The sequence below is a fragment of the Centroberyx gerrardi genome, chromosome 8 (genome assembly GCF_048128805.1).
Source record: "Centroberyx gerrardi isolate f3 chromosome 8, fCenGer3.hap1.cur.20231027, whole genome shotgun sequence".
NCBI classification, from domain to species: Eukaryota; Metazoa; Chordata; class Actinopteri; order Beryciformes; family Berycidae; genus Centroberyx; species Centroberyx gerrardi.
The window spans coordinates 3,694,766-3,722,401 of record NC_136004.1 but is presented as its reverse complement, the minus strand read 5'-3'; the positions used below and the strand labels follow the sequence as shown (position 1 = coordinate 3,722,401).

The 27,636-nt window shown below is 40.8% G+C and overlaps 1 protein-coding gene across 2 annotated transcripts; it reads right to left on the bottom strand.

Moving 5' to 3' along the window:
• Positions 1 to 268: 268 nt before the first annotated feature.
• Positions 269 to 27,636, bottom strand: LOC139917072 (endophilin-B2-like). 2 transcript variants are annotated; one of them, XM_078285278.1, is made up of 11 exons: positions 27,488 to 27,636; positions 26,663 to 26,804; positions 21,299 to 21,427; positions 17,864 to 17,997; positions 17,333 to 17,425; positions 7,729 to 7,791; positions 6,025 to 6,048; positions 5,359 to 5,448; positions 3,532 to 3,632; positions 1,750 to 1,954; positions 269 to 959 (listed from the first exon to the last, which is right to left on the bottom strand). In XM_078285278.1, the coding sequence occupies exons 1-11, from the start codon at positions 27,548 to 27,550 to the stop codon at positions 852 to 854; spliced, it is 1,152 nt and encodes a 383-aa protein (XP_078141404.1). In that variant the 5' UTR covers positions 27,551 to 27,636; the 3' UTR covers positions 269 to 851. The 2 variants fall into 2 exon arrangements, with proteins under 2 accessions (XP_078141404.1, XP_078141403.1); XM_078285277.1 differs by having other exon boundaries at positions 26,663 to 26,889; positions 27,488 to 27,635.

Sequence of the window (27,636 nt, the reverse complement as noted above, 5' to 3'; positions counted from 1 at the left end):
GTACGAAAAATAAAAACATCCATGAAAGATGGGGATTATTTCTGTATAGTATTGATTAGTGTTGGGCAAGTTGCTATGATGTTATTTAGTGTCAGCTAATGTTGGTCATATTTCATGCTTTCATCTGAAGACAGAAAAGATACAAAAAATAAGAAATGCACTTGGTAATATTCTAATGCTGTCATATCAGAAGAAGCAAAAGAACAGTTTAACATGTTGTTGCTTCAGCTTTAAAGTGTTCAACTTGTTGGAATGCCCACATCCAAAATCATTTTTATTGATGAATTTAAAATCAACCGTAAAGGAACTGTGGCAGATATTGCTTGCTTTTTAGAGCATCATTTCTTTATCAACTTTTTCCCCATTAAGCTTTTCTAATTTGACACATCATAACTTGGCTGGAAACCCTGCTAATGACAGTATGCTTGTTGTCATAGCCAAACTTTATCTGGCGTTTAAAAGTTTGTTAGCTGAATGTTTACCTGAACCTTGGGGATGCACAACAATAAACAAGAAAAAACAACATTATAATAAACAACCAAACCAATCAAAAGGAATGTTTTTTGTTTTTTCCACAGAGTTTTCATTTTTCAGTATTCAGAGTAACAATTTCTCCGTAATCGCTGCTGTTTAGTTGACGTGTATTTTTGTTATTGTTCTGAAAAGCAGGTGAGTGTGTGTGTGTGTGTGTGTGTGTCAAATTAACATTTTTTGCGCGTGCTTACAATGGAAGAGAGCTTATTTAAGGTTCCAGGTTAGTGTAAGAGTGAGAAATGCATTGAAGTCAATGACATGTCCCCATGGCTGTAGTAGTGCCTACTCACACACATGCACGTGTGTGTGTGTGTTCTTTAGCTGAGGAGCTCCAGGTATGTGACAGGCACTTTTCCTTTCTGGTTCCCTCTCTCTCCGATCAGCCAGTCAGAGTCCATGCCTGGCACCGTGTAAACTGTGATAAGCTGAAACAGACAGGAGATACACATTTAAACTTTCGACCTATCAGCAACCATGTGGAATTGCAACATCATCGATAGAACATCTTCTCCTACGCAAATCTAGTTTAACCGACAAGCATTTTTATTGCTGAGTAATACATCAGCCGGTGACTTTGCTCGATTCCCAAATCAGTCTCAAGTCTTGAGGCACAAGTCTCAAGTCAAGTCCCAAGTCTAAATGTAGAACACCAAGTCAAGTCCAAGTCATTAATGTCAAGTCTCAAGTCTAAATGTAGAGCAGCAAGTCAAGTCAGAATCAAGAGTCCAGTATCAATTTAATATCTTAAAGAAAACTAAATATCTAGGACTTTTCAATGCAATATGGTTTTAATAGGATAAAAACTTGGAAAGAGCATCATGAGTTTGATTTCTATAATCAGTTTCAACTTCAATAAATTCAATCATTCCATACAAATTCAGAAAACAGAATTTAAATTCAGTCGTCTGCTGGAACAAATCTCATCACTTTCAATCTAAGTCATTTACACAAACACAAGATCTGAAGTCAAGACTTTAGAAACCTTTTCAAGTCATCAAAGTACAAATCAAAGTCAAGTCCCAAGTCACCGGAACCCAAGTCAAGTCCCAAGTCATGAGAACCCAAGTCAAGTCTCAAGCAATTACAATTGTGACTCGAGTCCCCACCACCTGTAAGTTGTGTAAAGTGTCAAGATGGAACATGTTGTGCGGTTAAAATTGTGCATATTATTTCTGTCCACTAGCCACTATTTGCTGGTTGATGGTGCAGCCTCACCTCATCAGCCAAAAGGGAGAGCTCACTGGAGTCAGCAGCATCATAATCATAGAGGACTTTGGCCTTCCGGGTTCCCGTAGCTGGTGCCTGCACTTCCTCAATCTTGAGGGTGTCTGCCTCCACGGGGCTGCTGAGGCCCCCTGGCAGAGGAGGGCTAGCGGAGACCATGGAGTGAACAGAGTTCACCGCAAACGCATTGGGAAACCTGAGGGAAAGCAGGCAGATGTCACCGTCAGGACATACACGCCAAGAGGAAAAAAAGAAACGCACATTACAGGAAACAGAACATGAGCACACTATGAGTCATACTCACACATCTCCACTGGAACTGAGGGCATGGGAAACAGCGGAGACGACTTGTCATGTATTTGCCTCTCCATAAACAACACATAGGGACGGCATCCATAGAATCTGACTGCTACCAATGCCAAATCCAATTCTTTTTAACCATTGCAATTCTTAACCATTACCATAACCCATTAATGACTACTAACTACTAAATTTAGCATGTTAAGGAAATGCTCCACAGATTTTTTTCTGTTAGAGGTAAAAACACAGAATTTGCAGAGAGAACTGTCAAGACATGTGGCTATACATACCAAAATCAAAATTTTTGATTTCACATATTCTTTATGCCTTTATTGGTTGACAAAGTTGTTGTTTTGTTTTTTTAGATTATCAAAAAATTGAATTGTTCTGAATCCAACGGTACCAAGCACTTGATACAAGTCCATGTAGTTTTTGAGATACAGCCATTTCTGTATCATACTATTTTTAATAGTTAGTCACAAGGCAGTTTTCACATAAAAACTAGTGTAAACATAGGTTCCCATGATCACATGTTCAAAAACATCTTTACTTAAGGGGCCATTTTTACTCAAGTAAAAATCAATTATAAAAATGATTCTCCAATGTGTTTTCAGGGAGAAATTATGCTAAAAGTAGCTCCACACCCATGCGTTTCCATATATATACTAAAAATAGTATATTAAGAAAAACTTCCTCATACTTTGACCGGTTTTAAAAATTCCAACGGATTTGTGCTCAGCTTAGCTATGCTTAGCTTAGCTTTAAGTGCTACAAAGGAAATTTAAAATTTCCACCGCTGACATTAATGGTTTAAGAATTCATAAGAATTTCAAGTCTAGTAGTTAGTAGTTAGATAGAAAAGCTAACAAGGATGCATTACAAAACACTTTCTCAATCTCATTCTCAATGTTCCTAGACAGAGACAACGGCCTAAACTAATGATTTCAAATTTACAGTAATCATCAATTCATATCTAATATGCATTTACATGCCCCCTTATTTAGGTGATAGGCCACTAGGTCCACAGCTTTCCACTGTGCAACCTTAACCTTCCGAAGTTTGGTGTCATTGTATTTAATATGTAGGTTACCAACAACAGTGGCATGAACTAGCAGGGTTAGTGTCTAGCTTGGGGTGTAAAGAGATTTCATTTCTATGAGTCTGCAGACTCAATAGTTGTAGAATATTAAAAATCTTTACTGCCAATATAAAATATTCAGTCATAAGGTAATTTAATGGCCAGATAAATCATTTTGAATGTGGCATGCATATAATAGACTAACATGCATCTTGACTGCAACAAATTATGAAAAAATACATATATATAACTAAATCAACTTGACTTTTGAGCATCAACAACAGGAACTGCTAGTTGGGAAGCTCAACAGTTGTGTTGAATCCTACCAAATGGAATGGGTACCAAGTGGAATGTCGTTGCTGATACCCATCCCTAGTGATAGATGTGGTCCTCACCTTCCCAGCTCTTTCTGTAGGTCCTGCATGTGTAGGTGACACTGCTTATAGTAAGCTGCTTGGGCCTCCACAAACTCATGCAAGCAGCGCAAGTGGTTCACCTGCAGAGAAACAGCAACACAACCACAGTCACTCTTAAAGCCACGGCTGAAACTTTGGTACCTTGATTTCGATACTGAAGCCAAATCAATATGTTTTTTGGTACTGTAGATGGCAGTCATCTTTATCGTAGGGACTAGTTTGCAAAGTGAAAGGAAAGTGTTGAAGTTCAGCTTCCATGCACAACAGTGGGGCTCATTCATAAAACTTACTGGCAGGTTTAGCGTGACGTTAGGGGTAGAGCATTTTCTCATTCATAATGCGAAAAAACAAGTTATTCGTTTTAATGTTTTCACTGTACGCCCACACCTTCTGATCATTTGCGCGTTGTGAAAGCGATTCATAAAGCACACCGCGCCGCGAAAAATACCACCTGCTCTAGTCAAAGGGTATATAATATATACGGTACAATGGCATAATGAAAATAAATCTAAATTATTAAAGAATCAATAGATAAAGTTACATGTGTCCAAGGCCCTTAATTATCATTGGATAATCTGGTCTCCTGGCCTGAGGATAACACAGCGGTAATGTGGCTCCATCATGGTATTCGCAGCTGTGGTAAATTTATGAATTAGGTGAAATGTAATAATATAGCTCTAAATTCACAAGCTCTAAATTAACTGGCTAAAATCCATGGGTCTGACACAGCAGGCTAGGCTACGTAATGAAGCTAGATAAATGAGCCATGTGTCACCTTAAATCAGTTAGAGATTGGCTGAACCAGAAGAATATAAAAGTACTGAAAGTTGCCATTGTTTACCTCAACATGTTTCGGTACTCGGTAGTACCGACCTGATTCAGTACCAACCTTCGGTACCCAGCGCTACTTAAATATAAAAATAGCATACGCAACCATACGTTTCAGGTATGTGTTGAATTGAAACCTTTCTTAACCCAAAATAATTTGCCTTGCGCAAATAAGGAGCCCAACTAATAAATAAGGTTGCAGGTTTCAGAAAGACAAATTTAAGACTTTTCAGGATCTTTTGAATTGTACCTGGAATTGAATTTAGACCAATTTAAAATCCAAAATCTAGAAATCTAGTCAAAACCAGCCTATTTCTGATTGACTATACTGTAGCTAATCAAGTTGTGAAACTATGAGTGGGCAGAGTAAGAAAAAGGACACCAGCTAATTATATGCTTAGGGACATTATGTCATATTGTATTAACCCTGTCCTGTGTTGATGAAAGAGTGGACATGCATGAGTGTCAAACTTACTGTGACTAACTGGAAGTGCAGTAATGTGATACAACACAAGAAAATCAAACCAACACTACTGCTGGTCCCATTCACGTCTGTTGATCAAACTTCACAATTCAAGACATTTTCCTTATTGCCTTACTTTCCAACTCTGCCTAAACTAAATATTTCCATTTCCATGTGTCAATACTGCTATCTAATTCTCTCCAATTACTGCCATAAATTCAGATAATGTAAGATTTCTTTTTACTTTTGACCCACATGTACCCTGAAGTAAAAGTGAGAAGTAAAAAACATAGCCATCACAACTGCTGGTAAATGTTGTGTGTCTCTACTTTCTACTATCATCCAGGTCCTACCCTATTCTAAAAAACTTATTTGGCTGCTAAAAAGAGCGCGTTTTGGATCAGCCACTGTGGCCGGTGGATAGACAAGTTAGTTTCCGTCCCGGTCCAAGATAGATACAAATAAAAAACATAAAATACATCCCAAAATGTTGTTGTGCATGTGGTATGACATACATGTGTACTGCTGATGCCCTCCAGAAGCAGCCGGGTGACCTCCTCCTGTCGCTCAAACTCTGTCCGGGCCACACGGAGCTCCTGTTCAGCCTGATACAAGAAGAAGAATACCGAATTAGTGACACGTTTACTTCTAACTAAATTTATATGCCCATATGTTGATTGATTGAAAGCAACAAGCTCAAGCCCCTTTTCTGGGGGTTGTTGAAAGGCATTCTGGGAAATGTAGGAAATCACTAACTGAAGTAGAAGTGGACGAGGCAGTTTGAGGGAAAGTGGGTTCACCAAAAAAGTTAATTTATCACAAAATAACTTGGGGAATGCACTGAACATCACAGATTGATGACATCTAACAGTGGAAGAGGATCCAAGGGTAGAATTTTCCTTGAAGGCAGTCAGTATGGGAATGGTTCATATTTCTGCTGCAGATGTGTTCATATTGTGTGACGTCAGGGAAAGTTTTCATCATTTTGCTCTGGCCAACACAAAGCTACAGAAACAAGTCCATGATTTTGCAAGTTTCTGCTTGCACATCCATTTTTAAAATTGTCAAATACTTTACGCAAATTGGACTACAGTCGAGGTGTGACTTGACTGTAGTGTGGTGTGATGAGGTCACAGAGCCTGGTTAAGGGAAGTTCACCAAAACAATGTCGCCATACTCACTTTTACAACTTCCTCACTCCAGAGCTGGGAGGCCAAAGCACAACAAGAAAAAGGAGAGAAAGACACATTATAATAGAATGACAGCAAGGGCATCCAGAAGGCCTCCTTTAGTGCGATTATGGGCACAACTAGCACCAAAGTACCTATAATCCCAATAAAGAATGACGTCTCGGGTATCATCAATGATATACAACTACCAATGTGTGTATACTCTGACAAGGTTTCTTTAAAATACTGTACCTACATAAAAATCCTTATGATTCCCTATAATTACTATAGGGACATGGCGTGTCTATGGTACTTCACAGTGAGTTTATCATACTTAATGGTATTTTTATCTCCTGTAATAGTATTCCTGTAGGGATTTAGAGTTTTGCTGTGATATAGTATGCTTCTAATATTTATTATAGGATTAGCTCTTTGCATTAGGGGCATCATCATTCATTCATTGGTTTCAAACGGGAAACAGAAATTTTGCTGCAATAAACAAAGTCAAATTGATTCTCTATTTCTTTACTGTGTATAGATACACCCACATGTCAAAAGAGGCTGACACATGCATGTCTCAATGCTGGATCAAAAATGTGTCTGTCTGGTGGACATTGGCCAATCCAGGATCTCTGGTGTGGCAAACCCACACAGCAGATTTTTCAGTGTTAGTAAGTGTTGATTTTTCCAGTGATAATTATTTGGGTTGCAATAGAAACTGTGTAAAAAACAAAAACAAAGTGTTGACTAAATATGTGTCAAAACCTCATTGTATTAAGAATATAAGACCAACTGATGAGTAACATCCTTCTGACCTGTTAGTTTGTTTACAGGAGTGCCTGGGACACAGGATGTTTACCATATTGCCACTGTAATCACCATGCAGGTAGCGCTTTTGTAACAGTAGGAGCCTGCATGTTATCAGCCATGACACAGAGGTCTGGTATGCAACTTTGGGCTTATCATCACTTTCCACAAAAGATGGGAACACCTCCTCACTGGCAAAACAATAAAATACAGATACATAACTACTTAGAATATGCCAGTGTATGAAGTGACTGGTATTACATATGCATCTAATGCAGGGTGTCTGGTTTCAGAAAGCCACATTTAAGACATTTTATTTTTATTTTATTTTTTTTAATGCTACCTGGAATTGAATTTAAGACCAATTTAAAAACCCAAATAAAGAAACAAAGCTGGCAAACCAGTCTGATTGCACACAGCTAATGAAAGTTGTCAAACTACAAATAGGCAGAATATGAAAAAGGACACCAGGATATTAGTTGTTAAGGGACATGAAGTCCAATCGTGTTTAGTAAAGCAGAAAGGCAGCAAATTGTTCTACTAACCCTGTTCTGGATTCATCCAAGAGTGGATATGCTTCATGAGATTTGTGAATGAAGAGATTCATCTCAAAAGGTCTTATATTTAGATCATGTCAGAGCCGTGGACACCCTGTAATGACCAGATGCACCTGTGTCCAATGAGCACTACATTCACCACAGAATGTAGTACTCAGGTTCCAGCATTAATGAAAGCCCAAAAGGGAACATGCAATATCATCTTTCTAGTCTTACAGGTTATCTTATGTTAAGAGTGAGAGTGATGCAAACACAGAATTAGGGAGAGGAAAGTGCTAGTGGCTTCCTGGAGTCACCATTTCTATGGGGGGGGGGGGGGGGGGGGGTGTCAGGCATTCCATCAACTCCTTACCGCAGAGGCGCTGGCAGAAAGCACGTAGTTGCGGGGTCTGGTCTCCTGAAAATCAGGTGCCATCTACAGAAACAGTACAGTGGTTTAACATATAGGCTACACAGCATGGCAAACCAGTTCAACAAATAGCATGCACAAAGGGCTAAGGACAAATCAAACAGAAAACACTGAAGAAATGAAACCATTATCTCTGAACTAGCTGCAACTAAAGCCTGCACTGATTACTTTAGAACAGTCCATCTACTATCCTATGCATTTGTGTTAAACCAATATACACGTTTGCCAATACATGGGGCTGATATTGGCCTTTTATTAAATATCAAATATCAGCCGGTCAGTGTCTTTCACCTCTGATATGATTGAGGTTCCTCCCTGACCTGCCTTTTTTTTGGTAGATTTTATTTATAATTGCTCAATAAAGTTTTTGTAAATTAATTCTTCATTTAGAGGCAGTAATGTATCCCAGATTTTCCCCTACCATTGAATAAGAGGGTGGGTCACCCTGCTAACACTAAAAAAATGTCATTAGTCTGGGTTTCAGTGGAGAATTTTAGTGTCCATGATGGTCTAAATATTGTTTCAGAGCCTTCTAGCTTAACAAAAATAAAAATATGGGGGAAACACTCAATATTTGTAATTTTTTGGCATCAAAACAGACAAATTTAAACATTGAATATCAGTACAAAATATCAGCTATCAGCAGCTTCAGTCTAAAATATCAGTATCGGCCTTCAAAGACCATTGATGGTCACACCTTGCTATGCATTGCCCTGCAAGCTGGACTTGCAGTGATGCCAATATCTGCCCTCAGCTGCGGTATTTTACGAGAACTTTCATCACCTTTCCACCTTGGGTGTGTTTGGACTCATAAAAGAAAGGTGCAGTAATGTGACGCAACGGCTTATGTCAACATCCTTCCCAACTCCTAACCGGAAATTAGTCCTCCTGACTCATCCACTACAAATATGCTACAGTCATTGTCCACACTATCTGTCTGCCGGCCGGCCGAGACAATTCATAAAGAGTTCAACGTGCACATGCCGACATGCAAATAGGTTGCAAAAGTCTGATTTGATCTTTGTCAATAAGCAAAACGTAACATAACACATAACAAAGATTGTAATAAAAATCAGACCTTTTGGGAGCAACCAAAACAAACTGAAGCATTTCAAGTGTCCCCACGAGAAAGGGAGTGGGGATTTAGAAGGCACAAACATTCCTTGGTCATAGTGTAATGGGGCAAGCATGATATCGATTAGGAACTTCTAGTCCAGGCACTTGACTTTGTACTCATGTGGGGCATACAAAGATGGAACAATTTAAACTAACCAAACCCACACTGGATATCAATATCAGATGTTATTGTGAACGAAGCTGTGCTTGGGTCCCAACATCCAAGACCCAGGAACTAATAAGCCTGGCTTGACGAGACACTGAGCACAATGTGTTTGTCTGGGACCAAATTCGATTCTTGGATTTTGGAGGGAGAAGAGTATACTCACCCCTGGTCTAATTATATGCTCTAATGCCTGGACTCAAAAGTCCTAATGGATTAGTCCCCGTTTTCCAAGGAAGGAAACAACCTTTTTCGTCTACAGGCCACAGTGCCTGGTATGTCCTTAAATTAAGCAGCCACTTTCACAATTCAGCCAGCCAACTAGGTTTTAAAGCCCTATTCGCACAGGACAAATGTTACCTCGGGACATTGATGATTTCGAATAATTGCGGTGATCATCAGTGATTTTAATCCTGTGTCAATCTGCTATGCCTCTAATTTGTAAAGTAAAAATTCCAGATTTTGGACAGACAGGTTCCACCATTAATACTAATCCCTTGCAAATCGAACTCTTGGTAATTTCAGTCCTAATTTATTTTTACCATGATTTCTTTTTCTTCCTCCCGTCATGAAAAAATGGAAGCAGTAGTGGAATCTGTAGAGGAAGGTTCTGAGTAGGGCTGTGACGGTTAACGCATTACCGCAGCCGTGTGACGCCTACTGCCTATTGTCAAAGCGCTTTGAGTAGCAAAACAGCAAAAAAGAACAACCAATTAAATGATAAACAGCATCTAACTATAAGGTATTTGAAAAACAAGACAGGATTGTTCAATCATTGCCCCCTCAGTTTCCAGAGAATGGACTTTTTGAGATATAAAATTTTACTTTTCATTCTACTGATTTATAAGATGTAGTTGTAATAATTAGAATTTGAATGAGACAAACGCATATTAGGCGTGGGGAACTCTTCCTGGATCATACCTCTGTAACCCCCCGCCCCCTCTTTCGCCGTGTAGTTGGTTCTTTCCAAGAGTATCAACAGAGGAAGCATGCTGGTGCGCAAGTTGGCAAGTGAAGTTGCTAGTGGAGTCTCTGCCGCACAGACGTAGTTGTGATGAAGAGAAGAGGTTGGTGAATGCAAAATTGAGAGAAATTTCTAGCTAACGTTACCTAGCTGGTTGATGACTAGTTTAGTTGACTAAGTTACTGCTCTCAGTAACTGTAAGCTGTAGTATAGGTAATTTAGGATGCATTCAGTGGTTAAATTGGCCTGGAACGATCCGGAACGCCGTTCCATGGCAAAAATATTTTCAAATTCGAAATAATTTGGGCCGGCAGCGCGCGGTTTGTCACACAGGTGTGCCTCCGCCTTTCCTCATCCCTCCAGATCTGTGGAACGGACGCGCAGCGTGAGTCACAGCAGGACTCGTGCTCCTTATCTTTTCTAATGTTGTCACAGTGTAGAAACAGTCATACAGCTCCCTGTACTTCTACACTTTGCTGTACTTTCTATTGTCCATCTTATTCACAGTTTTGCTTTTCATTTAGTTGAATGTAACTGTGTCACTGTGGCCATGAAGTTGTGAAAATGTGGCCCCCCTGGGTGCATGACGCCCCTGAGCCTACCTTACAGTGTTACATCATATACAATAAAGGGAAATAACCAGTGTAATGAATGAAAGTTGTTATGACCAGAAGGTCCTGTCACTTTATTACATTGACATGGAGTGCGCATGTCTAATACAGTATGACATAGGCAGAAGCGTTAGTCAGTGTTGTTGTTGTACATGTGACTGAACAGTAAAGATACACAGAAGAACGAACTCATGATGTCGGCTCATTCTGTTATGAGAATATTCATTATGTCAGTAAGATATACATCTACAGACATTACATGGTGTCAGAGTAGTCTGTGTATCTGTGCAGTGAGAGGCCATGCCAAAGTTTAATCCACCGAGTGAATTCAAGTTTGACTGCCCCGCGGAATGGCCGGAGTGGAAACAGAGATTTTCGCGCTTCAGGTTGGCTACGAAGCTTAATAAAGATGACGGGGAGATTCAAGTGAGTTCGCTGATTTATGCGATGGGCAGCGAGGCTGAAAAGATATTCAGTTCCTTCGAATTCACGGCAGAGGCACAGAAAAAAGACTATGATGTTGTTCTGAAATAGTTCGACGACTACTTTGTTCCTCTGCGCAACATTATACACGAGCAGGCATGTTTTTACCAACGGAGCCAGCAACCAGGGGAAACGGCGGAGATGTACATCAGGACGTTGTACGAGCTGGCTGAACACTGAGTTCGGGGACAAAAGGGATGAGCATATCAGAGATCGCCTTGTGGTGGGTATAAAGGACAAAGAGCTCTCCCGGCGGTTCCAGCTCATGGCGGACTTAACGCTGGCGCAAGTCATCGAACAGGTGCGCCAGGCAGAGGAGATAACAAAGCAGGTTAGTCTCCAGTCCAACCAACCAGAAGCCCAGCTGGCTAACGTTAATGTTGTTCGACGACGTGAAGGCCAACAAAAGGAAAAGGGTGGGCAGCGACATGGAAGCAGCAGCCCTGCAACCCACAAAATGGAGGTATGTGGGAGATGCGGTAAGCCCCAGCACTTCGATGAGAGAAAGTGCCCTGCATTGAAAAGTGAGTGCAATAAGTGTCACAAAAAGGGACATTGGGAACGTGCATGCCACTCAAAAGCTGTGAGAGAGATCACAGAAGAGGTGAAACAGCTATACTTCCCGGGAGAAGTTGACAGAGAGACTAGTCAGGATGACTGGACTGTTAGTCTAACTATAGGTAACATCCCAGTAACCTTCAAAATCGACACGGGAGCCGATGCTAGTTATCAATCAAGGGACATTCAAAAAGATGAGGCCTAAAATAAAATTGGGACCTCCTGACACACGCTTCATAAGTCCAGGGGGTAACCTCAGATGCATAGGCCTGTTCCAGGCCACCACCAGCTACAAGGAGAAACAGTATTCCTTTCCGGTGTATGTGATAAGAGGGAAGGGCAACTGCCTACTAGGCTGCCCTGAGGCTGTAGAGATGGGTCTAGTGAAGCGGGTGGTCAGTGGCGTTTTCGGATCAAGTGGATTGCTGAAAACGGAGCCGGTGAGAATAGCCCTACAAGAGGACGCCCAGCCATACGCAGTGCAGACAGCCAGGCGGATACCTTTGCCACTCGTACCACTGGTTAAGAAAGAACTGCAGCGCATGGAAAATGAAGGCATAATTGAGAAGGTTACTCAGCCAACAGAATGGTGCGCCGCCATGGTGCCGGTGCTCAAACCCAACAAGAGGAAGGTTTGTTGCTGCGCAGACCTCAGGAGGCTGAACAGAGCGGTGAAACGTGAAAAGTGCGTACTGCCCACTGTGGAGGAAATAATGCCAAGGCTTGTTGGGTCAAAGGTGTTCACATCATTGGATGCAGCAAGCAGGTTCTACCAGATCCCCCTGCATGAGGACAGCTGGAGGCTCACTACTTTTATCACCCCATTTGGGAGGTACGCCTTCCACCATCTCCCATTTGGGATAATGAGCGCTCCAAAGGAAAATGGCAGAAACCTTGACAGGACTTGAGGGTACAGAGGTCTACATGGATGATATACTCATACATGGAGAAACTGAGGAAATCCACGACCAGCGCCTAGCAGAGGCACTGAGGGTCATCGAAGCAGCAGGTCTCAAACTGAACAAAGCCAAGTGCAAGTTCAAACAGAAACAGGTCCGCTTCCTCGGTCACATCATCGACGAGACAGGCATCAGACCCGACCCAGACAAAGTGACCGGAATAGACAACTTTCCCCAGCCCCACAATGTGACGGAACTCAAGAGGTTCCTGGGGATGGTGAATTATCTGGCAAAGTATGTTCCGGAGCTTTCCACTGTGGGTCAGCCACTCTATGAGCTGCTGAAGGCAAAGGCAGAGTGGTTGTGGGGGCCCGCACAGCATACGGCGTTCCACAAACTTAAAGCTGCACTAGCCACCGCCTCCGTACTCACCTTCTACGACGTTACCAAGCCTACTGTAGTGTCAGCAGACGCCAGCAGCTAAGGGCTGGGAGGCGTCCTGCTCCAGCAGCATGGGGACCACTGGAAGGTAGTGGCTAGGCTGAAAGCTACATTTGCACGTTATGGCATCCCTGAAGTGTTGGTGAGTGATAATGGGCCCCGGCTAGCCTCAGCAGAGATGAGGAAGTTTAGTAGGGACTATGACTTTCTCCACGTGACGTCAAGCCCACACTACCCTCAGAGCAATGGACATGCAGAGAGGGCTGTCCAGATACTGGACAGGCTCCTCTTATGTGAGGGTGGATGGTAGCTACTATAGTGAAGGAATGTGTTTCTATCTGTTTCTTTTTTATACACCTCTGTGTGCACTACATTGCCATTTTTCTTTACCAAAACATCTAGAAACGAAATCCTGTCTAGATCATAGTTAAGTGTGAATTTAATAGATTCTTTCTTAGCGTTTAGATACTCATGAAACTTTTCCAGGTCTTCGACATTACCACTCCATACAAAAAACAAATCATCAATGTACCTACAGTAAGTCTTGATAAACTTAGAAAATGGATTGTTGTTATAAATAAAATCTTCCTCAAACTTGCCCATAAATAAATTTGCATAGTTTGGTGCTACAGGGGAGCCCATAGCTGTGCCCCTGCACTGCAGATAATAACGATCCTGAAATCTGAAATAATTTTTAGTTAAAACTATATCAGTTAAGGACAACAACAACTCAGTTAGAGGATGTAACTCAGATCTCTGGTTTAAATAATAACTCAAAGCATTCAAACCATCCTCATGTGGTATACTGGGGTATAGGCTTGATACATCCATAGTACAAAGTATATCAGTGGAGGCAATGTTGCAGTTTTCAAGTTTTTTCAGAAAATCAGTAGTGTCTTTCAAATGAGAGGGTAATGTTTGTACCAAATCTTTAATATGAGAGTCAATGAATTGCGAGATGGGTTCGGTGAGCGAGCCAAGAAATGGACACCAAGATATCCAATGAACAACTAAAGACCATCTGGGTAGACTGCGACAAGAAAATAGAGGCCTACAGATGTGAGCTAGAGCAACGTAAGATGGGAAAATACCGACGGGACACCCAGGACTACCAGAATGACATGGTATACCCCTGGCTCAGCGGCACACACATCAGGAGACATCGCCGCCAAAGGGCATCCTCTAATAGTGCGTCCTCAGCACAGAGCAGCACAGATACAGATGCCTCTACCAACCTTCGTTTTTTACGCCCAAGAAAAACCGCTTCACAACATCCACCCCCTTTAAGAGGAGGAAAAGAAAGACGAGGAGAGGGAAGAAGAGTCGCAAACCAGGGCAACCGGGACAGTCCAATGTGATCAACATTTCCAGCATGGAGCTAGGTAATAATCAACGTCAACTTTTATCCAAAGGTCTTTCCTTTGTTCCCTCTAGAAAAGTTGACTCTTTCACCACTAGAGTGGAAATGTTCAAGTTTTTCAGAAACATTAGGCTGAAGGCTTTTTACAGTAAAGATGGTGTTAGGACCCCAGCCTATATTGCGATAGATCGCTTATCACCTGCAGGACAAAAAACTCCTAATGAACCTATTAACAGCAGAATATTCAGACCTAAGAGTACGTTTGTCCCACAAATAAATCATGCGTCAGTAGAGACCTTTTGTCGACTAGTTGAGCAAGACGTCATGGACTTGTGCGCTCAGAGTAGAGAACAAAGGCTACATCCTAATTTGCTGGAATCAGAGAGGAAGGCCTTAATGGAATTAATGAACAATGATGAGATTGTAATACGACATGCTGACAAAGGCGGGGCTATAGTAGTTCAAGATAAGTCTGCTTATGTGAATGAGATAGTAACACAATAATCCAATGGACTAATATATACCTCCCTGGACACAGATCTGGTTGATTGATCCATACATACCTCCATTTACTGCTGCCAATTCTTATTCCCACATTTCCTTACCATCTCCCTTTCATTCTTATTTTGTTTCATTGCAGTTCATGTCTATTTTTAGTCTATAGTTTCAGTGCTTCATTCTGGTGATCAATATACGTGCCTTATATTGCTTATCTCATTGAATATTGTTATGCTTGAATAGTTAAATAAATATTCCCATTTATTACAGAGAAGTTGTTATGTGTTTCCTTACTTACAGAGTAAAGTAATCCCTGAACTGAAAAGATTTAATGATCTTTAGACTGATGACTGATTAGTTTAAGTAAAGGTCTAATTTCCTTCATCTACGAAGGTGGTGCCCCTTACAAGTGTAAACTGATATCTTGATCAAAGTTTCATATTTTCATACCTTTACTAAATTCTAAATTTGATCATTTCGACTCTACACGCTACATTAAATAGAAAACGTATACCCTATACCTGTCAGGAGTAGGTTGGACAGAGAACAGCGTGATACAAAGATGTTTTGTTGTCTTTGCCATTTCCGTTAAAGAGTCAGTAAAAGAAAGAAAATGTTTATTATTTTAGTTTTGAAAATACTGGAAAAGTTACAGAGTATAAAAGCCATATGGGTTACTAAGCTGTGAAGTTAAAGTTGTTTACAGTAAAAGTTGTTTACAGTAAAAGTTCAGAGAAACTTTCGAGATAATCATCTTAGAGGGGGAGATGTAATGAATGAAAGTTGTTATGACCAGAAGGTCCTGTCACTTTATTACCTTGGCATGGAGTGCGCATGTCTAATAGAGTATGACGTAGGTGGAAGCGTTAGTCAGTGTTGTTGTCGGCCCATTCTGTTATGAGAATATTCATTATGTCAGTAAGATAGACATCTACAGACATTACAACCAGTATGAATAACATTTGCTAAATGTCAAATATTTATACACATATAATGAGTGTCCACTAAATCCTTCTGGGAATGTGCTTTTATGCACACTTGTCTCTCTTCCCTCCGACCGACAGTCAACATTCCCATTGGATTTCTCTGAAGCTGTGCCTTGATGTGGTTTGTCTGAAAAAAGTGTCTGTTTATGCCGACCAGCTGCCAATATTTACGTTTGGATATTCCATGGAAATACATAAGTGCAATATTATGCAATGAATTGTTTCAGTTCATCCACAGGCTGTCTCGTGTTTTTCAATGACTAAAAGTTTCATGTCCAGGAACGCTGTGTGTCACACTGTTGTTCTAAAGATATGTGCAATCATAAATGAGGAGTGAGTAAGAGGGGGTGAGACCGTAGCATTTCCTGTTTGACAAATTTAAACGCCAGCCGGTATAAAAGGTCCAATATTGTTCTTGAACAGCTGCACAAGTCGTGCTTTAGGGACAGACTTAAAATGGACATACATGTAGGCATTTATTTAGTGTATAGAGTATAGACCTACATCGAACATAGAGAGGCTATAACAAATAGGCTACAGTATGTATTTTCTGCCAGTCTTGTTCATTACTTATTCATAACTACGAGTTCTAGGCTATACGAGGCGCTCTAGTTTGGCATCCTTCCCCTTCCTCTCGTGAGCGCTTACTCCTCTCTCTACCTCAAACTACTTCAACTAACTCTTGTTCTCAGTCTTTATCATTTCACAGGGAAAAATACAAAATATAATATTGATTCTTACTTATTGTTACTTTTTCACCACGGTGAGAAAATGTCAATACCGTCACAGCCCTAGTTCTGAGCGCATTTTCAGTTGTGCTTTGCTAAAACAGCAAATGACAAACTGTAAAATCTTGACCTTATACAGGTGTAATGATATATGATTTTAGAGGATTTCATTGTCCCATGCGAATGTGTTTCATGAAACACCGAGATTGGGGGGTAATTCCAGAAGGTCACATAATACTAGTCCCATGTGAATAGTGCTGATGATGGTTGGCTACCTGCAAAAGTGGCTGGTAGAATAGGCAAACGCACCAGTCCCAACCAAAGATTTAGCGGCATTTGGCTAGTTGCTGATGTTCATTTTGCATCATCCTGTTTACCATGCTGCAAGTTCAGGTCTTTGTCTTTAAAGAGTCACGGTCAAGGTTTTTCTCTCCTTCCCTTGCTTTGCTTTTCTTTTAGCATTGCTCGACAGTCAAATGCATGTTTTTCTGGGTTTCTCTGCATCGGTAATTGAATGAGAAAAGCATGTGAGACAGGAAAAAGAAATAAGCCAAAGTGAGCATCTTAATTCTTTAATACTCACTTCTCCCTCGCACTGTGAACATTTAAGATACAGAGACGGTTAGTAAGGGCTAATCCCGGTGCCAGCTAGAGAGTGATTACATGAGAATGAGTATTAGGGGTGTCGTGGGGTAGAGGAGGGGGAGGAGGGGGATGGGGGGGTTCACAGGGGGACTCACCGCAGCCTTGGCCTCTGCCGCCTCGGCCTTCTTTAGACGAGTTTTACAGGCGTCCAGATCCAGGCGGCGATTCTCCAGCAGACGCCGTTCTTTCTGAAGCCAGAAGACAATGATAGACAGCAGCTCACTATAATGTAAGCTTCAGCCTACAGATCCAGAGACAACTGAAAAACACACCGTCACAGGGGAGGAGAGCAACCATGCTGCCCTCTGGTGGTTGTGTTCACAGTTCAAGGAGTCCTTGAGAAACTATTATTAGATATATTTACTTTTGAAAAGACATGTAGACTATTTATTTCCTATTTTGGTTTTGGTCTTGAATAGGACTCGATTTGCACTGGTATCGACCCCCTTTGGACGTGGTCTTGCATTGAACTCAACTGGACCTGGTCTTGTATTGGGAAAACAAATGGCAGTTTTCTCAGGTATGAACTCGTTGCCACTTTTCCTTCCTCTGCGGATGGGTAAGCAAAGTGAGTGAGGTAAAAGAGAATTTCATTGACCAGTAGTAGAATGGCGATTCAGACTCACTGAGATGGTCCTCCAGTCTCCTTCCAGAAAGTTCCTGAGTGGGGTGAGGAAGCTGATGGCTGAAGTCTGGATGAACTCCCTCTGTGCTCCTCCTAGTCTTCTCTCGCATTCCCCCACCTTGATCAACGTGCTCCCTACAGGAAACATATTAGATCAGGTTCCTACACATTCTTCATTTCAAAATTCCATACTTTTTTCAGGCTTTCATTTCTAGATCTGACTGGATGTGAAGATTGTTGATGATGTCCAATATGATTTACACAGATCGTGGCTGGGTAATAGGACTGCCACTAATCCATATAAAGATTTTAATGGCAATGCACGGTGACAAGACAAAGATATCATATTTATTGAAGGAATACAGGAAAAGATATGACAGCTTCAGCAGAATCTGTGAATTTTAACGTTTGTTTTAATAGGGAGTTTCCTTATATGATTGCCTGCCTTCCCCTTCTTTATGGTTGCATCCTTCCCATCCATTGCTATTAATACATCTAATAAGATCACCTAAGAGAGGAGCTATTAATTTGTCCCTATATAAATAATGAGAGTGAATGAGAGATGCTCATTCATCTAGGACACAAACATCACTAACTCTGCTGTCCTGAAAGTAGACTCTGAGCTCCAGTGGCTATCGGTAACCCACACTGCATGAATAATGGATGGCCTGCAGCCAAGTTACTGTGGCAGAACAGCCACGTGAAGAGAGAATACCCCTATGTCTAGAATAGCAGCATTCTTTAACCCTGACTGATAAGATGCTAAGTGTGTGGGCTGACTGAAAGTGGTTATAACAGAGAAGCTAAGTGGTTTTCCCCAAGAAATGCTTAGGAAGTGCACAGTATTGATCCATTACTGTACAGTTACCAAGAACTGAGAAGCAGTATCAATGATACTGAAATTATCTTTATCTACTCATTACATAATTGATCATATGAAGTCTAAATTTGGAAACATTAGAGATTCAAGATTCTTAAGAGAAGCAGAATACATGTGAATCAATCTGCACAATCCCAGGTTAACGCTCTCATACTTGGTATCAGTGAAACTCAGACACCAGGAACAGCACAACGATATTTTACAACACTGAAATGTTGTTTTCAGAAAGTAGACGGGACGAAGATACTATTTGATTGGAGTAACAAAACCTATTAAGTTTCCCCCCCCCTCACTATTTTAGAAAAAGAAGAATGGCTTTAAAGTGACATACTCAGCATGGTACTTGGAGTGGTGGCCAAATAAAACCTTGGTTTCCATCACAACTATATCCAAAGACTCTTCCTGTTGCAACTGCTTGCAATGCACATCATTCCACTTATTCTCTTCCCTAGTCTGACATCTGAATTTGACATTTCTCCCCACGTGGTTTGTTAGGTGGTCACAAACTGAATAACACTTGAATTGTGCCATGAGCAGCACGCCTTGCTGCAAGTATTGCTATATTACAATACATTATGGAAGAAAGTGCAATATTTCAACTGCCCAAAAGAGGGAGCTGTAGCCTATAGATTTTGGGGAACGAAGAGAGATTAAATGGAGGCAGAAATAAATGTCACACACACTACATACTTAAAACATACTTAAAACACAGTGATTTGTATCTGTAGCCATCATTTGAAAATCAAAAGCAAAACATTAATATTATCACTTTTTCTACATAAACAGTAGCATTTTAATATTTTCACACAAATGTGCATTTAAAGTATATTTTAATATTTTCACACAAACGTGCATTTGCATAGCTTAACCATATTCACAGTTCTTAAACTTATTTGTGAATTGGGAAGTTTGCATTTAAATATATTTGTGAATCTACATCTATCTGTGTGGATAATTTTTGCACTTGTAGCCTATATCATCAAGGAATCCACCGATTCTATCCCTCAGCTTGGCTCATCCATAGAGCTGATTTCCAAGTATCTGCATATATTTGTGAGCTGGGTGACATTTGTTTTTTCCTCATTTTGAAACGGTTTGACCTCCGTAAACATTTACATCTTTGGCAAAGGAATCCCCACACCGGGGGAAACAAAACTAACAATGTGCACAACTCTGTTCGGTGTATGTCACTTGAAAAGATATGAGGCACTTTGCCAACAATTTGATGCAATGTGCAAACACAACACCAGTCCTCTGTATCAGAAGAAGCAAGGGTTTCAACATCGACAGGTAGACATGTTGGTTTCTTCATAAAAGAATGTTTGGCCCTAAATCATTTACCCCACAGTGCTAGTTTGATATAGTTTTATTTAGGCTACATTCAATTGTAGTCTCAGCAGGGCTTGGTTGCATCAGCTAGTACTTAGAGAAGTGAGATTGTGCCGCTGACTGCAGATTTTCCAAACCATAACCACATTTAAAGTTACACTGAGCAAGATTTTTATGTAAAATAAACCCGTCTTATCAGCCAAAATCTCAAAGTGGGGCTGCAACAGAGATGAGCATCCTATCCCCACTAATTGAGATGCCGTAGATTCGCCTTTCCTATTTACCAAAATGAAACTCAGTCACACTATTTGGATATCAGTTACACTTCAGCGACACTTCTCCGTAGGTACGTTTAGCTTAGCTATTAGCCTTTATGCACGGTGCTTCACTAGGTTTGTCCTTAAGGGCTGTGCTTTTACAAACGTGTTGCAGTTTCTGTCACCCTCTAGTGGTCAGGAAATCGCTTATTGCAGCTTTAAAGGCACAGGCTTTATTTTCCGATGGATGGCATTCAGAAACTATTTCATTTTGCAAAATGCTGGTATAGTAAAGTTTTAAAATTTTGGACCACGGTTACAGTACCGGTACCGGTATAGCCTGCAACCCTAGGAGGGTATAAACATGACATACTATGACTAGGGTCGCCAAAATATATAATTCTGGATTGAGTTAACAGGTTCCTCCACTGATATCTAGATGCCCTGACTACTGCTGCAGCCTCAGAGAGCAGAGTGCGGCCAAGCATGTTCACATGGAGCAATATTGATCTTTGGTTTTACCACAGAGGGGGAGAAGCTGATTTATTGGCCTGACATGTATGAGCCAGCCTGTAGGGCAGGGAACAAGATGGGAGACAACGGAGAGCAATTCAATAAAGCTCAGGCACTTTCATTACCAATTAGGGACACAGCGATGAACTCCACGGTTTTCTGACCATAAGCATTTTAGAAGCTACGGTGTCCATGTTTACGGTTCTATGCTCTTGAATGCAGCCTCATGTTTTCCCAAGATTGTCCCTGTCAAAACCAAGCGGCCAAAACCACGGGTGAATTTTGAACCACCCAACTCCATGCAAGTCAACGGGACCACAACCCAACTTCTCACTCAAAATATAAAGTGCAAAAAGGGCCTTCAGAAACCTATGGGTGACGTCACACTCACAACTCACATACACATATTTTTTTACAGTCTATGGTCAAAATTTTTGATGTGCGTGCAGACACTCACCATATTGACTTCCAGGGTCAAAATCCTTTCCTGCATCCTGCATATACTGGCCCAGCAGTTCTCCATTGGTAATTCTGCATGGTGCCTTTCTGTCCAGCTTTTCATAGAGGAACTCCTCAATTCTGGCGCCTGCAGAGAAAAAAAAGGAGAGCTAGATTTATGGCAGGGCAAACAGAGCAGCACTAGAGTCCATTGGTTAACATCTACCCCTCGTGCAGATCAGTCAGATCATGAGAGGCCTCATTATCCAAGTGCAGCATCTATAAACACAACAATGGTAACTAAAATTTAAATATGTCACATGGGACTCACAAATTACATGACTGTAATGGCCTACATGTCTGTTATGTAGGAGATAAAATGAATGGCACGTCAACCAAAATTACAAAAACACACTCACTTCCTGAGTATATGCAGTGTTTTCCATAAGGACACCAAACATTTTTGTTTTTTTTGTGTTTTTGGTGAACAAACTATAGTTTGATGTGAATACTTCCCAGATTATTATTAATTGTGGTGTTGAGGATTGACATAGTTCTGAGTAGAAACAGCATACTTAATTACTATCACAAATTGTTTTGAAAATGCTTAGTTATTGATTGTTGTGAGTGACATCAACCACATTTTTTCTTTACTAATCATTATTTTAAGTTGTGACCTCGTATAACAAATGGATATTTTTTATGTTCGCACCATTACCATTCTGTTGAATCATGCACCAATCACAGACAATGTACTATGACAGACACCTGTTGGTCCCTCCTCTTTTGTGTTTAAGACTGGATAAGAGCGCATTAAGCGCCAATTGCCAAGTCCAACAACCAAGAGGTAGGTTGCACACAAAATTCTGCCAAAGAGTACCATATAAGCTGGTGTAGAAAATCAGATCTAGAGACTTGCTTTAAAATTTGTCCTGCAGCAAATTTCCGTGGCTTTCCAGCAAGCCCTTACTTTGATTTATATTCCATTCGGGGGCTTTGGAATCCAGCGGAAAACTGCAATGTTTTTTTGGACACTTACTAAAACCCTTCGCTTACTAAGGAAATCAGCCCTCCAACGTTTTGTATGATTATTTGTCCGCCGTTCAGTGTAGAATATTCTTGTTATTGTAATTTTTGACAAGAAAATCTGTAGCTTTCAGTGGATACCTTGGCTGAGTCGGTAGACCAATCAGAAGCTGGGAAGTTCTGCGCATCACAATTGTTCCTCAACTGAATAACATGGGGGTTGACTAAATTATCATCTTTTCAACCATCATGGTCTATGCTGATTGTTTGTACATCTATAGCATAGTTGTGCAGCAACATTCAGAATAGACATGTGTAGAATAGCGCAATATGTAAATGCTTTTTAGAAAGCACTTCTCACAGAGTGAGTTACAAATCTAAAAAGGTGTAAGCTTTCCAAACTTTTTCCTGAGGGATCCACAAATTAGCTAACATCACTCCATAGGTCACGGTTTGTTGTCAAATATAATTTAGTAGATAATTTTATAATTCAAAATAAAATTTAGAATTATAAAAAATATTGATACATTCTCTCATTGTGCTGATGGAAAGTAAATGAAATAGTGAAATTACATTATTCCTCATTTTGCTTGTAATCCTTGCATCCTTCTCAAGGAGTCTAGGATATTACCATAATCATCATCATTTCAATAATTTCATAATTTCATCAGTTTTAAGGTTGGCTTTATCTTGCCGGAGACAAGTTGTCTCCAGCAGCGCTGCTGAATACATTTCAGCAGCACCCAAGTCACATCTTGGCCAAATGGCAGGTGACTGGTCCTCAGACTCTTGACACGTATGAGCCCGCCCCCGCAGCTATAATACACCCCGTTCACCTGCCAACATGACGTTGAGCTTTATTCAGCCCGCTGCTGACATATCTCTTCACCACCTTCTAACCTAACTCTGTTGTTTGAGTACTTGTTTTTGTCTAAACTGCTCCACTACGGACGGCCTGGCCTTCGTTCAAACAAAAACTGCATCTCCTCGGGTTTCCACTCAGTTCTCCTTCGACTTTCCTCGTTGTGTTGGTTTGAGTCAACAAGCTCGCTATCCATTCTACCAACTAATCAAAACCTTGTGACTTAAGCTAGTTGCTAGCTTGTTCGTCGACAGAATATGTCAGATGCGTAGTAAGTAAACAGTGCTCCCAGTGACGGAGGCACCTGGCTTATAGGGACAACCATGAGGTGTGCGTTTTATGTCTTTCACTGTTTCATGCTGCTGTTTCGCCCTCGCCACGCTCCACCATCGCACCCATCTTTTCTTTTCCCACACGTGCGGCACAGCTCACTCCGAGCCTGCTAACCCATGGACAGAGCGCAATTTCCCACCTCCACCCCCATCCCAAACACCTACAGCCCAGCATGCTCCTCCACACACGGAAGGGAAGTGTCGCCACAGCATGAGCAGCTCACAGACTTCAGCTCAGCGTTGGGCAACCATGAAAGGCGAGGAGAATGATGAGGCGTACGCTAGCAATGGAGAAGAAATATCTGACTATTGACTTGCCACTTTCTCCTCCTCAGACAAGTGTGCCATTTTCTCTGGGGGACGTCAGCCATTCACTTCAGGTAATGTGGCTTTACCCTCCCCCTTCTGGTACTGAGAAGTTTATTCCAGTTCCATTATTCAATTTGCATAATATGACATTATATGACAATTTCATATGACAAAGTCACCTCTCTGTAGTCGGCAGAAGGGGGAGAAAGTGGCAAGTTATCTTTGCAACAAAGATGTAAAATACTGCCACTAAGGGCCTCAAGGTTTTGCGTGAGTGAGGTCTGGGTGTGTGCACGCGTGAAAACAAACTAAATAATGGTGTAAATACAGGTCTTTTCCACTCACTGTGCCATCGTTTGTCTACAGAAGACTTGGATTATGCTTCACGAGCTGTTTGGAGTAATTTTATGGTCATTTTTTGCTCTTTTTGGAACACTAAAGAATCAGTCCCTTAAGTTGTAGAAGGCTGCTACAGAGTTGTGGTGGCAACCTCCCTTTGTGCTATATGAACTAACAAACATTATATCCAGATTACAGATAGTCCAAAATGCTGCAGCCAGACTCCTGGCAGGAACTAAAAAGAAACAGCATATTACCCCCTTTCTAGCAGCACTTCATTGGCTCCCATGGCAATTTAGGATTGTTTTTTTGATTTAGGATTGGTTTAAAAATTTTGCATTTTGTGAGAATTTGAAAGAGCAGGTGATGCAACGCACTGTCTCCATAACAACTAGCTGCTACTATCAGAAAGTCCAAACGTCAGACCCTTAGCAGAAGTTCCCATAACACTAGTTCCCAGACTACTATCAACTTTCTTTCTGCTACATTCTCCATTTTTATTCTGATCATCATGAACTGTCAGCTGCCTACATAGTGAGAAACCTCGCCTCTGCTTCCTTGTGATTAGTCCACTCAAGAAAGCAATCCAGGTCATGTGGTCTTCTATAAAAAGTTGAACTGTTCTCAACTTTAGAAAGTGCTCCACTCTGCCTAAAAAGGTGCAGCGCTTTTCCAAAGTGGCTGCTTCCCGTCTGCCTTTCAGCTACTCCCAATTGCCTTTCATGTAAAATAGGCACTGGCAGTTTGCAAAAAGTATTATAGTGAGAATGTGCTCTAGGCTGATAGAGCTTCTCTATCAGGGCTACGAGGGTCGGGACACAACAGGATCAGGCTAACTCAGTGTCTTCCTTTAAAACACTTGAAAAACACACTTTATAGTCTGGCTTTTAACTATGGTCTGTCTTCAGTTTTAATTATTCTGTGCATTTGCCATTTAATATTATATTCTTTTTTCCATTGTCATTGATCTTTCACATATTATCACATTTTTATTTATCTTTTAAAGCACTTTGTACCTTTGTTTTGTTAAGCGTTCTATAAATAAAGGTCATTATTATCCACAACTACAAGGTTCCTAACATCAATAGGCCTAACTGATTCAGGAGACTTGCCCACATGTTAAAAAAGCAGCCAGTTGGAAAGAATTCAGTGATCGGCCACCTTGGTAGCAGGTGGTACTTGGTGGAAAACAGAGTATGTCAAGACAGAAATCTTCTATTATCATGGAAAGGTACAGAAATGCTCATTAAAAATCATTAAAGATCACCAATTACACACAGACAGACATCACTACACACCATATTACTTTGCTAGATACAGCTTGAGAAATTAGCATCAACAATTGAACTGGTCAGGGAAGATATGAGAAAAACTGAAGAGTGACCAAATGGAACAGTCAGACACAATGAGTGGGAGCTGTGTACAGGGCGAAAACATCGGGAGGCAAAAGTCTCAAAGATATTTTCCCACAGATAATGAAGACAGTGGGCCTCTCATTTGGCACATGCTGCACATGTGTTTACCATATACAGCACCTGCTGACTCACCATCAGCTGTGCCAAAATAAGACTCATGTTGACTATACCCTTCATTTGTTATGTTCAGCTGGTAGAAGACGGTATTCTTATTAGAGTCTCTTTGGATAAAAGCAACTGAAAGTGTGTAACATTATATGTTACGGCCACCTTTGTTCTTGACACCTAAGGATCACATGCTGATTTGATCAACTACTGCCTGTGCTATCATCAGTCCACAGGCATGAAAAGATTCCACGGCAGGGCACCAGAAGAGGGAGGCATAATACTCACCAGTGTGATCAACTGTAGCATGGAGAATCAAAAAGTCACAAGTTAGAGCTCCCTACTCTCCAACATGTCATTGCATATCACTGTAAACCTACTGATGGTCCTTAATAAACTACATTTGATACAATGTATTTGACTTAATTGAATGGCAGCTAATGGCAAATGTGTCTTATGTTGTGTCTGGAAACTGTACTGTGCTTATTGTTTGGCTATAGTCATAGTGCCTGTTGCTTATTTCAGCTCATTTTTGCTTATTTTTTGAACTCAGTGATTCTAATTTTAATTAAGTATGTTTAGACTGAGGTATTGCACTGCACTATATTTCAAATTGCATCCATTACGGAGTGCAAATGTTATATTTTCATCAGAAACTGATGATCCATGCTGTATTATGATGCACTTTATTTTGTTAAGCCCCCCCACCAATTGGAATAACCTAGTTTGAACTCTCTGTGCTCTCATTGTTTTTGCATTACATGGGAAATACCATAAGTACCCGTCTGTTTTTTAATTAACTCAGTAACTTTCACTTTTACTGTACATTATGAACTAGCTACTTTTTACTTTCACTTAAGTAGATGTTTACACCAGTCATTTTACTTCTACTTAAGTAAAAATTTCAGCATAGTAACTACTTCTGCTTGAGTAGGATCTTTCGGCACTCTTTCCACCTTTGTTTATTTCAGTGACAGCCTTTGTTGATGTCTTACTTGGGTTAGGCTGCAGCAGGACCTCTGTTTGTCTGAATATTTTCTCTGTCCAATTTTTGGTGCAGTCTGCTCGGCTCAGCAGGTTCTCAAAGCGAGCGTCCAACTCGGTCTTCTCAGCCTGGCCCAGTTTCTCCTCTGTGAACTGAAGCAGAGCAGACAGACCATTATAACTCTCTGCTAGCTTACAACTGGAACACAACCTCTGCTTCTTTGCTAAGTCCGAAAAACTGAAGGATGAAAGGCCAAAAACTGTAATTGTAATGTCGCGAGATCGAGTCCGGTTCACGACCTGCTGTCACCTGCTATTCCTCCTTCTCTCTCCTCCTTCCTGTTGCTCTCAACTTTATTACCCAATGAAGCAGAAAGTCGATTCAAGTAAATATACAGAAAACATCTAGTTAGGTTAATAAATTTGCGTTTCTTAACTGAGTTATTATGTTAATTTACATGTAGCTAACCGACTGGTGTGCTAGCTTGCGCTAATTAAAAGAAAACGTAAACCTTGTGAAACCAGTCTCATGCTGCTTTATGGTTAACAACGTTGCCAATGTTAACGGTAGCAACGAATTCAATAGACTACCTATCAGATATATATCTATAATCACAGTATAAACCCAAACTATTACCGATAAATAAATAATACAAATTATTATAGGTGCTTGCTAACTAACAGGCTAGCGTTGCTAACATAGTAACATTAGCTAAACTACTGCAACATCAGCTACCGTCTTCGGTAGTACCGGCTCAGCTGGCTGTCAAAATGAGAGAAAAAAAAAAAAGTAACGTTACTCAGCATAGCTATAATGGTTCGCGCTCTGTCATTACCTGGACAGCCCGTGTGAAAAACACGCCAGCATCGGAGGCTAATTTCTTCATGTTGAAATCCATTATGTTTGTGTCTGCTAACGCTAAATCCGTCTCAGCTACTAATGTCTAGTGATGTTACGTTTGATACCGAAGCTCCGAAGCGTCTG